Genomic DNA, 13,014 nt, shown 5'->3' on the forward strand with positions numbered 1-13,014 from the left:
TGAATGCATGCAGGAATAATTCTGAGACCAAATGAGGGCAGTTTGTCATTATAAAGCAAACAGCCGGCCTCTGAAAAAAGCGAATATATGGACGCTTAATGACTCCAATGCATTCCATTACACCTGATTAGTCAAGCAGGCCTGAGCTTTTATGACTCCAAAAGCCGAATATCACACATATGCTGAATGAAACGAGCCCTGAAAACACAGCCTGAAGAGGAGAGCACTTAAATGCAGATAAAAGCCAGAGAACTGGGTGAATCCTAAGATATGTTGGGTAAGTGACTTCAAAAAAGTAATTTAAAACTAATTGCATAATTAAAACTGTATTTAAATTATTTTACTAATTATTTTGTCTAAAAAATAATATGATTACTTGACTCTATACTATTTAAAATCCCAACACATAGAGATTAATCTTTTAACTATTTACATTCGAGTAAAACAGGGCCACTTAGCTTTATTTAAAAATGTAATACATACGAAAAATTAAACACATGCATCAAAACAAAATGTAATTACACTGTTTTTCACACTTGTAATATCACATTAATTTCTTACTCGATTGCTTACTAGTTTCTATTTCTTTAGCATATGCAACTGTCAGATATATAAAACCTTCTTTAGTTGAAAAATAGAATTATGCAATATGTATATAAGTTTAGGGTCAGGTTTTTTCATGTTTTTTTAAGAAAATTCTTCTGTTCATCAAGGCAGCATTTATTAAATGTAGAAAACAAAATTGTTCGATGGTTAAATAATTGTTAAAATATTGTATCTTATTGTATGTAGTTTCAAATGACATTATATCAAGTCATGCTTCTATTACTATTACCATTAATAATAATAATATTATTAATAATAGTAATTAATATTAGGAGTACTTTCTGAAGAATCATGTGAAGAAAATTAATCTTTAAAAATCACAGAAGTAAATTATCTATATTTAATTAATTAAATTATTATCTAGTTTTGAACAGTTATTTTATGCTGCAATAACATTTCACAATTTGTACTGTATTTTTGATTAATAAATACAACCTTGGTGAGCAGAAGAAGTTTAATTTAAAACATTTAAAAATAATACTGACCCCAAACCTTTGACAAGTAGTGTAGTTTATTTAGTTAGAAAAACAATTATTAACATTTGTGTAACAAAGAATTCAACTACAATCCTTTTCTTATATATATATATATATATATATATATATATATATATATATATATATATATATATACAAACGCACACACACAATACAATATCTATGCCAATTATATTAAGTAAATTACACTTATTTAATATAATTGCTTTACTTATCGAATATATTTTCAAAAGTCCTACATGAATAAAGAGGAGCAGTTTAATTATATTTTTACCTAAAAAGTTTTCTAAAAATTAATTAAAATTTGAAAGTTATCCTTTATTTTCCAACTTAAAGTTTTCAAATTTTGGTTAATACAGTAGTTAATATAGTGATTAGTTAATTTATAATTAATTAAACTCAATACTGTTCGTAAAATGATTACTTTGACAGAAAAATTGCTAAAAAAATGCAGTTGGCAAGCAGTGTTTCTGCAGGCTTTAAGTCAAATTTAAGACTTTTTAAGACATTTAAACACCATCAAGAATCAAATTTTAGACTTATATAGGGCTGAACTAATAAAAATGAATTTTAGTTAGTTATTTCTCAGCCACATATTTAAAATAACATGTCAAAACAAGTAGACCCTAGCTGTATAAATAATAATAAAAAAACTATTTAAAAATAAAAAATTAAACCAAATGTATGCACAACAAACTTATAGTTTTAATTACAGTTAAAGGTTTTATTGAAATGTATTGTTGGTGATTGGATGTGTTGAATCAATTGGGTAGCTTTACATAAACACATGACAATTAAGACCTGTTTAAAATTATTCAAGACCTACAAGACAATATTTCAGTGAATTTAAGACTTCTTAAGGCCTAAAAGTTTAATTTAAAAGATTTTGAGACCTTTTAATAACCTGTGAACACCCTGCAAACAGAATGTTGAATTTAATGTTAAAGTTTTTTAATGTTTTGAAACTATTATCTCTAATAATCTTTCTTTATTAGTTTGAAAAATCAGTTTTTACTGTGTAAAATGCTAAATATACCTGTAACTTCAGGGTCAAATTTGAAGCAGCACCAAAAGCCTCCTTCATGGATGAAGTGATCCCAGAATGCACTGCAACCCACACTACTGGCAGAAACAATTGTTTAAAATTAGTGTTTTGTATAGAACATGATTACAAAAAATATACAGATATGCAAATTTATACAGTATATACATTTTAGATTTATTAAATTGTACACATTTGTAAATTATATTTTATTCAGTTGTAAGTTTTGCAGTTATTAAAAATGATGAGACGTCTCAAAGCTCTAGTTTTAATTAGCACGCACTAGAAGGCTGCTGACTATATAGACAGCATGCAGGGCACTGGAACAGAGCCATAGCAGTGTGTGTGTGTATGCACTGGAGGGCAGAAAGCCTGTAGCGGCAGTGATGTGTCGTGTTGCGGTTATTGACTCCTCCCAGCAGACACAGTGGCCTCGTCTGCATTGTTGCCGTCTGCCTCTTAAAAACACAGATTGCTGGACATGAGCGTTTTTATAGGGATTAGTTTGGCTTAGTGCCGTAGCTAACGCCATGATTAGGGCTTTCTGGCACTGGAGATAAGTGAATTCTCTCTGGTTATTCAGCGGCTGTTCAGGGGGAAACGCAGCAAATAAGGCAGCATTTTAATGGAGAAAAACAGAGTGAACCGTCGCTCTGTAAGACTGATAACCTCTTCCCTCTAATCACCATTACCGGACTCGTATCTATTCACATTCACAGAGAGAGAGAGAAAGAGAGGCAGAGGGAGAGAGACAGACAAGCATTAGGTTAATTTTGCCCCTAGGCGCTCATATGGGAACCGTTCCTTTCTCTAATCCTGATTTTTAATACAAAGAGGAAAGGCACGACTGAGCCAGAAGCAGGAGATTAAACTGACAGTCCCAATTTGTCGTTTTTTCTGATATCTTCAGTCTAAAGGATCAAACCGCTGTAAGGTTACAGAAGCAACTCTGAATTCATACAACCTGTTGTGTGCAGTCATCCATGATGCACAAATGTCAGCGCTTTCTATTTTAGGGACCATTAAGATATTTTGCCTCAGACATTATTTTCTTGACTAGGAAAAAAAATGTCCTCCTAGCTGCAACTTACAGCAAAACATGAAGAAATTATGCATAACTATTACAACATTTAACAACATCACACACACATTTATAATATATATATATATATATATATATATATATATATATATCATGGTTTCCGGTATATTCATTCTTCCATGGCTTAGTCTCTTTATTAATCTGGGGTCGCCACAGCAGAATGAACCGCCAACTTATCCAGCATATGTTTTACTCAGCGAATGTCCATCCAGCTAAAACCCATCACTGGGAAATATCCTTACACACTCATTCACACACATACATTACGGACACTTACCCAATTCCCCTATAGCCCTTGTGTTTGGACTGTGTGGGAAACCGGAGCACCCAGTGGAAACCCATGCCAACACTGACAGAACATGCAAACTCCACACAGAAAGCCAACTGACCAGGCAAAAGCTCGAACCAGAAACCTTCTTGCTTCATGCTACTCACTGCACCACCGTGACACCTGTAACAATAATATAAATGGTAAATTTGCATTGAATGAAAAAGCTTTTGCAACACACAGCTCCTTTTATTCTGACACAGGTACACATTGTATTACTAAAAGAAACATAAAGTTACAAAATAAAACTTTCAATTATGCATTTGTAATCTTGTAACTAGTAGAAAGTGCATTACCTGACATTAATAAATGCTTTGCAAGTATTTTTCAGCTAGTTCATACTAATCCAGTCGACTCATGTTATCAAAGAAACATAAATGTCCTGTTTTGTGCAAAATATATTCACAAGTTAGTCTCCTTTCAGGCTGAAATGATGTAACCTGGACGTGTTTTCATGAGATTTAACAATAGTCTATAGAGAACTTCTGTAATGCTGTGCTTGTGCTGTAAACACGCCAGAAACCAAATACGGCGAGCTGAAAACACATTATAAAACATTCAATCCCCAGAGAAGGGTATAAGTCAACTCCAGAACCTTTCTAAGAGCCACAAACAGCTCTTGACAGTGTATACATAAAGCGAGAGTGAAGCAAGGAGCCGGTGTAATAATTGAATGCTGGAGATGGATCAGACAAGCGCCTGTGCTGTTGACTTTAAAGCAGAAGTTGAAAGCTACGAATGCTTTCAAGTTCAAGCAGTGCTTAAAATTTCTCTTTCACTTCATTTCACACGTTTCATTATTCACATTAGCTGAAATCATACCCTTCACATTTTAATTGACGTGAAGGCACTCTAACAAGATTTATACGATTTACGAGTGTGTGATCATTGAAAATGTCCAAAATGCTCGGGTTCTGTGTTCATTTGCGATATTGAATGACTACTAATTTAAACTAGCCCTCCGTTTCCATGGATACTAACCAGATTAAGTCATATTTCATGATATGTGTGACTTGAATATGAGTTTCTGCCTTTCAAACCAAGACATCCCAGTGAAGTTTTGACGGACTGTGTGTGAAATACACAGCTGGAAAGTATTAAAACACATACTTACAGTAATAAATACTTAAGTACAAAGCTGAAGCTGCAAAATACGACGCTTTTCAGGAAAGATCCATGAATTTGACGAGCTCCCCTCAGGTGGACGCCGTCTTCTGTCTGCTGAATCACTCATCACTTTCTGTTAACAAGAAAATATGTCCTCACCGGCTTTGAAATGCCATTTATATGTTTGTTTTTAACGATAACATCAATATTATTACGCCACAAGCTTATCGTGAGGTAAACTTAAGTTACCTCAGGTAGTTCGCGCGGTTTCTCCGGACGCGGAGCCGCGCTGATTGTTTCAGTGACAAAATAATATAGCCTAAGCATATATTTAAATACATTTTATTATTTCTAACATTGAGTATCTAAACATTAATGCAACACTTAACATTAAATTGAAAAAATAACTTATTTAAATAGCAATACAAATTAAATTAAAGACTTTGCAGCATCTTGACAGGAAATGTTCACCTAAATTTACCTCACAGATGGAAAGTAGTAAGAAAAACGCACTTACTGTAATAATTTCTCATACATAAAACATATTAAAAATACACTTACTGTAATAATTACTGCCATGGAGAGCTGGAGCCGAAAAATATACCTCTTTTCGGGAAATATCCAGGAATTTCATGAGTTCCCTCAGGTGAACACGGTCTTCAGTCCGCCGAATTACCTCACTGCCTTCTGTTAACAAGAATTAGATGTCCTCACCGTGTAAATTTTGTAGTTTATAGGGTTATTTTTCACTTTAAAATACATATTATTCTGTCACAAACTTATCATGAGGTAAACTCAATGTTAATTACCTGACGCGCTTCCCGCCGATCCACCTGACGGGAGCGCGCGTCGTTGTTTCAGTGCGAAAATAATATAATTATATACATTTAATTATCTAAATATGTACTACATCGAGTATAGAAACAGTATTTCAGCATTTATCGTTAAATTTAACAAACGAAGTATTTAGACGTCAATAAAAAACCGAACAAGCGAGCAATGACACTGACACGGCCACACGGCAAATTTTCCACCCAAGTTAATTTCTTCACAGCTGGGAAGTATTAAAGCACACACTTACTGTAATAATTACCGTCGAACAAAGCTGGAGCCGGAAACCGGGTTCATTTAGCTACTTATTCGATAATATTTAATTTTACAAACCAAAATATTTACCACAGAGCTTATGGGGAAGTAAACTCATAAGGTTACGGCTCACTTTACCTCAGGCGCTCACTTCGCGCTGATTCTCCGGTCGGAAGCTCTCTGTTCTTTCGGCGCGAAAATAATCTATTTATTTTTTAAATATTATTTTCACATTTAAACAAATCAAGAATTTAAAGTATTTCAGCAATTAACATTAAATGGAATAAAATAAATATTTAAATTGTAACAAAAATGAAACAATGACTTTCGCTGTAACGTATTAAATATTACATTTTAGCAAATTCTTAACTAATAATGATTTCCACTACTTGTTTAAATGTCTTTTAAAACGTGACAAAATGGTACAATTATGTCTTTAGTCATTTTTTATTATTATTATTATTTGTTTTATATATTTCTATAGGCTAAAGGTTTCATGATTTTGTACTTCAATTTAAGTACACAAATAAAACATTTTCTTGTAAACAAAATTTAGTTTTTACTCATTTTATTATAGTTCATTCTATTTTAGGCCTACTGCGAGGTTTTTGTTATCTATATTACCAGCCTGCCACAGTACAATGCAGACTGTTAATGATGGCTACAGAAATGAAATATAATATGCAAATATATAATATATATGAAATATGAAACCAACACACCTCAGAGGAAAACCACACCAACATGCAAACTTCACACAGAAATGCCAACTGACCCACCCGGGGCTCAAACCAGCAACCTTCTAGCTGTGAGGTGACATCGCTACTCACTGCGCCACCGTGCCGCCCTAATAAAAATATTAATTAATTCATTAATTTTCTTTTCAGCTTAGTCCCTTTAATTATCATCAGTAATAATTCATTTAATAATAATAATGATGTAGATCTTCACAATTTTTCTAGCCTCTCTTGTAAAAAAAAAACAAAAAAAAAAGTACATTTAAAAATTCATGGATGACAAATAGCCAAATTAGTACTCAATTTAATTTTAATATGGTCTGCTTTTGGTGCTTCATGGTCATTTTTTGTTTCAAGAAAAAGGTCCAGAGACTTCCGGTATGCCTCGTGGAGACTAGACGCAGGTGGAAGTCACTCCGTGAACATTCGTGTATTTTTCTATTAATCTCAGGTATCTTTGTCTTAAATCTGTAAAGTAAGCAACTCTCCATCACATCTAAATGTAAAAATGCCAAAACCGGGTAAATCAGGACGAAATATCGCTGAAATGTTGGCTGAAAGAGGAGGCGAGTAAGCCGTTGACGCCTCGCCGAGGGAGGATGCGCAAACACCTGCTTCTCTGAAGGAGATAATTACGACCACTATTCGCACGGAAGTGTCAACATTACGAACTGAATTCTTATCTGAGCTTCGTTCTGCCATGTACACGCTGCAATCAACCCTTTCACTACAAGCTCAGAAGATTGTGGATATTGAAACCGCACTTAAGAAAAAGGTCCAAAATTTTGAATAAAAGTTGCTTGTAAAATGTTTTCTCTATTTAAAAATAATTCAGTAGCGAAAGTCAGACTATAAAATTAAAATATTTGTTAGCATTGACCCAAACCGATTAGCTGAAGTCCTGCCTAAGTGTCAGCCAAAGGATTCCGCTCGGTCATAAAGCCTTTCCATTCATTCGTTCATTCGTTCATTCATTCATTTTCTTTTCGCCTTAGTCCCCTTATTAATCTGGGGTTGCCACAGCAGAATGAACCGCCAACTTATCCAGCACATTATTACGCAGCTGATGCCAGACGCAACCCATCCCTGGGAAACATCCACACCCACTCATTCACACTCGTACACTACGGAGAATTTAGCTTGCCCAATTCACCTGTACTGCATTTGTTTGGACTGTGGGGGAAACCGGAGCACCCAGAGGAAACCCACGCGAACGCAGGGAGAACTTGCAAACTCCACACAGAAACACCACAGACCCAGCCGAGGCTCGAATCAGCAACCTTCTTGGTGTGAGGCGACAGTATTACCTACTGCGCCGCCCCATAAAGCCTTTTTTGATGGGTTGTTTTCACTATTTATGATGGCATCGCAGTCAAAAAAGGACAAATGAGCTCATGTAGGGACAAATTCTGGACATGGTGAGGTGTGGGTCTTTTAAACCACCCGAACCCCCCCTGGCTACAGGCCAGTATGTAGCAGAATAACAATAAAGCTTGACTTGACTAATACAAAAATCTCTCTCTCTCTTTCCTCTGTGTAGGTTTCAGAAGTCACACGTCCTGCCCATAGCGATCTGAGTGGCTGTACCTGAGCGAGCTCACCATGGATACAATAAACTTCACCTTCTGGAATGCCTCAGACGGCAACGAGACCATGGAGACGGCGGACGAGAGTCCCTATAAGACAGTGGAGGTGGTGTTCATTGTACTGGTGGCCGGATCGCTGAGTCTGGTGACTGTGATCGGGAACATCCTAGTCATGCTCTCCATCAAGGTAAACCGGAGTCTGCAGACCGTCAACAACTACTTTCTGTTCAGCCTGGCCTGCGCTGACCTCATCATTGGCCTTTGCTCCATGAACTTATACACAGTCTATATTGTAATCGGATATTGGCCACTAGGCCCGGTTGTGTGTGATTTGTGGTTGGCGCTGGATTATGTGGTTAGCAATGCCTCAGTGATGAACTTGCTGATTATCAGCTTCGATAGGTACTTTTGTGTCACCAAGCCACTCAGCTACCCAGTCAAGAGGACCACGAAGATGGCAGGAATGATGATTGCAGCGGCATGGGTGCTGTCGTTCATCCTTTGGGCTCCGGCCATCCTGTTCTGGCAGTTCATCGTCGGCGGGCGCACGGTGCCAGAGAAGGAGTGCTACATTCAGTTCTTCTCCAATGCCGCGGTTACTTTTGGCACAGCTATCGCTGCTTTCTACCTGCCCGTCATCATCATGATGGTGCTCTACTGGCAGGTTTCCCGCGCCAGCAAGAGTCGTGTCAAGAAAGACAACCGCAAGCCATCAGGCGGCAACCTTGATGTAGCCTCGTCCAATCAGATCCGTGAAAACTCAGCCAACAAACCCACCAACAACAACCTGACAGCTGAAGAAACAGATCGAGGACAGACCCAGCTAACAGACGACACTATTAACCAGCACGATGCCAAGCTACAGAACGGCAAAGCGCCATCTACGGCGAGCGGAGAAGCGGAAGAAGCAGGACAAGCAAACTGCATTCCCGCAGAGGAGAAGGAAAGCTCTAATGACTCCACTTCAGGAAGTGGTGCAGTAACCAATCAAAAAGAAGAGGCGGCGCCACCCTCGTCAGCAGCAGCCAATGACAGCCAGACTTCAACAAGGCACCGCGCCAAAGCTGGCGGATCCAAACTAACATGCATCAAGATCATCACCAAATCACCAAAAGGAGATTGTTACGCGCCTTCAAATGCGACGGTGGAGATCGTGCCGGCAGTGGAAAGGCAGAACCACGTGGCGAGAAAGATCGTGAAGATGACCAAACAGCCGCCCAAAAAGAAAAAAGCCCCGTCCTCCAGGGAAAAGAAGGTGACGCGCACTATCATGGCCATCCTGGTGGCGTTCGTGGCTACTTGGACGCCTTACAACGTGATGGTGCTGATCAACACCTTCTGCTCCAGCTGCATCCCCAACACGGTGTGGACCATCGGATACTGGCTCTGCTACATCAACAGCACCATCAACCCGGCCTGCTACGCCCTGTGCAACATCACCTTCAAAAAGACCTTCAAACAGCTGCTGCTCTGCCAGTACAAGAACATTCGCTCCACCCGATGAGTGGCGGCGAATGTGTGTGAGTGTGTGCATGTGGTAGATTGTGTTCTGGTGACGCAGGTCTATGCGTGTGGATGTGTGAGCAATTATAAAACAGAGATTGGCCCATTGACATCATCACCTAAAGTTCTGCAAATACTCAAATTCTGGCGCTGCAAATCAGACTGCGGTACACACTTTACCATATCTAAAGGGATAGTTCATGCAATCATGTCATCATTTAGTCATCAATTCAATTCAAATGTATTTGTATAGTGCTTTTCACTATAATTCAGCTGCACAAAAGCTGCACAGTACTGCATTACAATCAAAATCAGAAGAGTCTAAGTTGAGTTAAGTCACTCAGCCTTCACTGGTGCTAAACCTATTTGAGTTTCTTGATTTGAGCTTTGACATGGGCATGAGAATTAACAGAAATCTCACATGCTGAGAATGATATACAGTAGTCGACATTTGAAGTGAATCAAAAGTGTCTTTGACAATTGTCCTAGGACAAGAATGGGAGCTGTTCAATAGTTTAAGGACAATTTAGTTACACAGTAAAATCTTCAGAGTAAAATTTACTCAGTTCAGAGAACATTTGGTCCCCCTCTAAATTGAGTAAAATTTACTCAGCAGCAGAGTTAACGTTAATGAGACAATGATGGGGTTGATTAAGTGATGATTGAGGACTGATGATGAACACCCGCTGTTAATAAGCAGAAACAGAGAACAGAAACACAAAACTACATCTACCTTCAGTCACAGCCGTACATAAAATAAACTAAATAAAACACATCAAATCTCTCAAAATCTCAGCAAAGGATCATTAAGGAACTCCACAAACAGCAGCTTTACTTATTAACAACCTGTTTGGTTTGGATCCTGTGTTTTGATCCTTAATTGTAAGAATCAATACAGGATCAGTCAACTTGATCACTTGTTCTTTCTTTATACTTGTCATAGCAAGCACAGAAAAATTTACATTAGACATTAACATTAATGATTAACATTTTTTTTTTTTTTGTAAAATGTAAATAACTAAAACAGTTAATTCTCAATAAATCTCATATGGACTTTTGTGAACATCTGACAGAAATAAAGTCAATCAGGTAAGCAATGAGCAAAGCTGCTGCTGCTTCTCTTCTGTTTCTGCTTATTAACAGCGGGTGTTCATCATCAGTCCTCAATCATCCCTTAATCAACCCCATCATTGTCTCATTAACTTTAACTCTGCTGCTGAGTAAATTTTGCTTAATTTAGAGAGGGACCAAATGTTCTCTGAACTGAGTGAATTTTACTCTGAGGATTTTACTTATTTTTAGGGGATTTTCCCCTTTAATTGGAAAGGACAGTAGAGATTGCAAACAGTAAAGTATTGGGAGCAGAGAGAGGGGAAGGGTCGGCAAATGGCATCTAGTCGGGAATTGAACTCAGGTCACCATGAGCATCATGGTGCTATATGTCTGCACACTTAGGCCATTGTGCAGATGTTTAACCCTCTACCACATGCATTATGATAAATCTATTTTAAAATATATATTGAATGTTTTTCTTTTCTTAAAATGGCTTAACTTGAAGTGCAGTAAAAAAAAAACAATTTGGAAAATTGTATTAATTAAAGGTACTTTATGAAATAAAGTAACATTCAACAGTGCATCTAACTGAGAAATTTCACATTTAAAACTTTCCTTATAATTAATAATTTTGTTGTTTGAAATGATTTAGCGAGGCAGTGGCGCAGTGGGTAGTGCTGTCGCCTCACAGCAAGAAGGTCGCTGGGTCTAACCTCGGCTCAGTTGGCGTTTCTGTGTGGAGTTTGCATGTTCTCCCTGCCTTCGTGTGGGTTTCCTCCAGGTGCTCCGGTTTCCCCCACAGTCATGCGGTACAAGTGAATTGGGTAGGCTAAATTGTCCGTAGTGTAAGAGTATGTGTGGATGTTTCCCAGAGATGGGTTGCAGCTGGAAGGGCATCCGCTGCGTAAAACTTGCTGGATAAGTTGGCGGTTCATTCCACTGTGGCGACCCCAGATTAATAAAGGGACAAAAAAATGAATGAATGAATATTGTAATATCATGTATACAACATACAGTAAATATAAATATTTTCTCCAGTAAATATTATTACAAATAAACAACAAGTCTAATAGATCCAGATACATCAGAACAGTGTAGCTACTTGCTAACAATGCTTATATATAGTATACTATACACTATACTACACTACACTGTTCCCTGTTTTCATATCTATTCAAAAGTAGCATTGCCATTAAAAATAGATTTTGTCCATAATGCAAATGTCATTAACATACAAGTAATCAACATTATATTACTAGCATTCATGTTGTTATTGTTACAACTTAAAAGTTCACAGCTGACCTTGCTAGCTTGCTAACCCATTGCAATATTGCATGTTCCACTATTGCACATTTGGTAAAACACACATTTGATCGATTTGCAAAAAACTAATTTGATAAAAACCTTTTTGAGTTGTGAATATGTCATCATATCTTAGTGGAGGTGATGTCTCAGATTGTTTGTGTGTGGATCTGACATAATTTGATCCTTTGTTTTTATTGACGTTTACATTTGCATTCAGCAACTACTCATAATAAACTCTGCCAGAAATCGCGCCACAGAAAAACACAGCATGTCATGAGACTTAACCAAAGCTCATCTATGGCTCCTCTAAGGTCTTCTCTTTCCAACAAAAACAATAATGTTGGTCTTAAAGAAGCAGTGGCAGAGAAATGAACATAAGGATCATGTTGCCATATGGTGACACCGTGCAGTATAGGGTTAAGGACAATTTTGATGAAAGCTGATGATCCGCTTTAAATGTTGACTACTGTATATCACAGTATAGTAGCATTTCTGTAAATTCAATCAATTATACTCACCTTTATTATGCTATCTTTTACTGCAGCTAAAGGAAAAGTCCAGTATATACTTATAAATGTGCTCATATATATATTTATCCCTTTATTCAGAACTCATGGGATAAATTAAAGATTTGGCAATATTCATTCATTCATTTTCTTGTCGGCTTAGTCCCTTTATTAATCCGGGGTCACCACAGCGGTATGAACCGCCAACTTATCCAGCAAGTTTTTACGCAGCGGATGCCCTTCCAGCCGCAACCCATCTCTGGGAAACATCCCCACACACACTCATACACTACGAACAATTTAGCCTACCCAGTTTACTTGTACCGCATGTGTTTGGACTGTGTGGGAAACCGGAGCACCCGGAGGAAACCCACGCGAAGGCAGGGAGAACATGCAAACTCCACACAGAAATGCCAGCTGAGCTGAGGATCGAACCAGCGACCCAGCGACCTTCTTGCTGTGAGGCAACAGCACTACCTACTCCGCCACTGCCTCGCCGATTTGGCAATATTAAAATAAAAATTTTACTAACATGTAAAACACTTTTTAATAACTA

General features: G+C 37.5%; 1 protein-coding gene across 2 annotated transcripts in view; it reads left to right on the top strand.

Moving 5' to 3' along the window:
• Positions 1 to 12,593, top strand: part of chrm2a (cholinergic receptor, muscarinic 2a) — a 140,136-nt gene extending 127,543 nt beyond the window's left edge. Inside the window, exon 2 of one of the 2 annotated variants that reach the window (XM_005165999.6) lies at positions 8,046 to 12,593. In XM_005165999.6, coding sequence (XP_005166056.1) covers positions 8,108 to 9,595 — 1,488 coding nt within the window. In that variant the 5' untranslated portion in view covers positions 8,046 to 8,107 and the 3' untranslated portion in view covers positions 9,596 to 12,593. 2 annotated transcript variants of the gene reach the window in all.
• Positions 12,594 to 13,014: the final 421 nt, after the last annotated feature.

The sequence above is a fragment of the Danio rerio genome, chromosome 4 (genome assembly GCF_049306965.1).
Source record: "Danio rerio strain Tuebingen ecotype United States chromosome 4, GRCz12tu, whole genome shotgun sequence".
Classification (NCBI taxonomy): domain Eukaryota; kingdom Metazoa; phylum Chordata; class Actinopteri; order Cypriniformes; family Danionidae; genus Danio; species Danio rerio.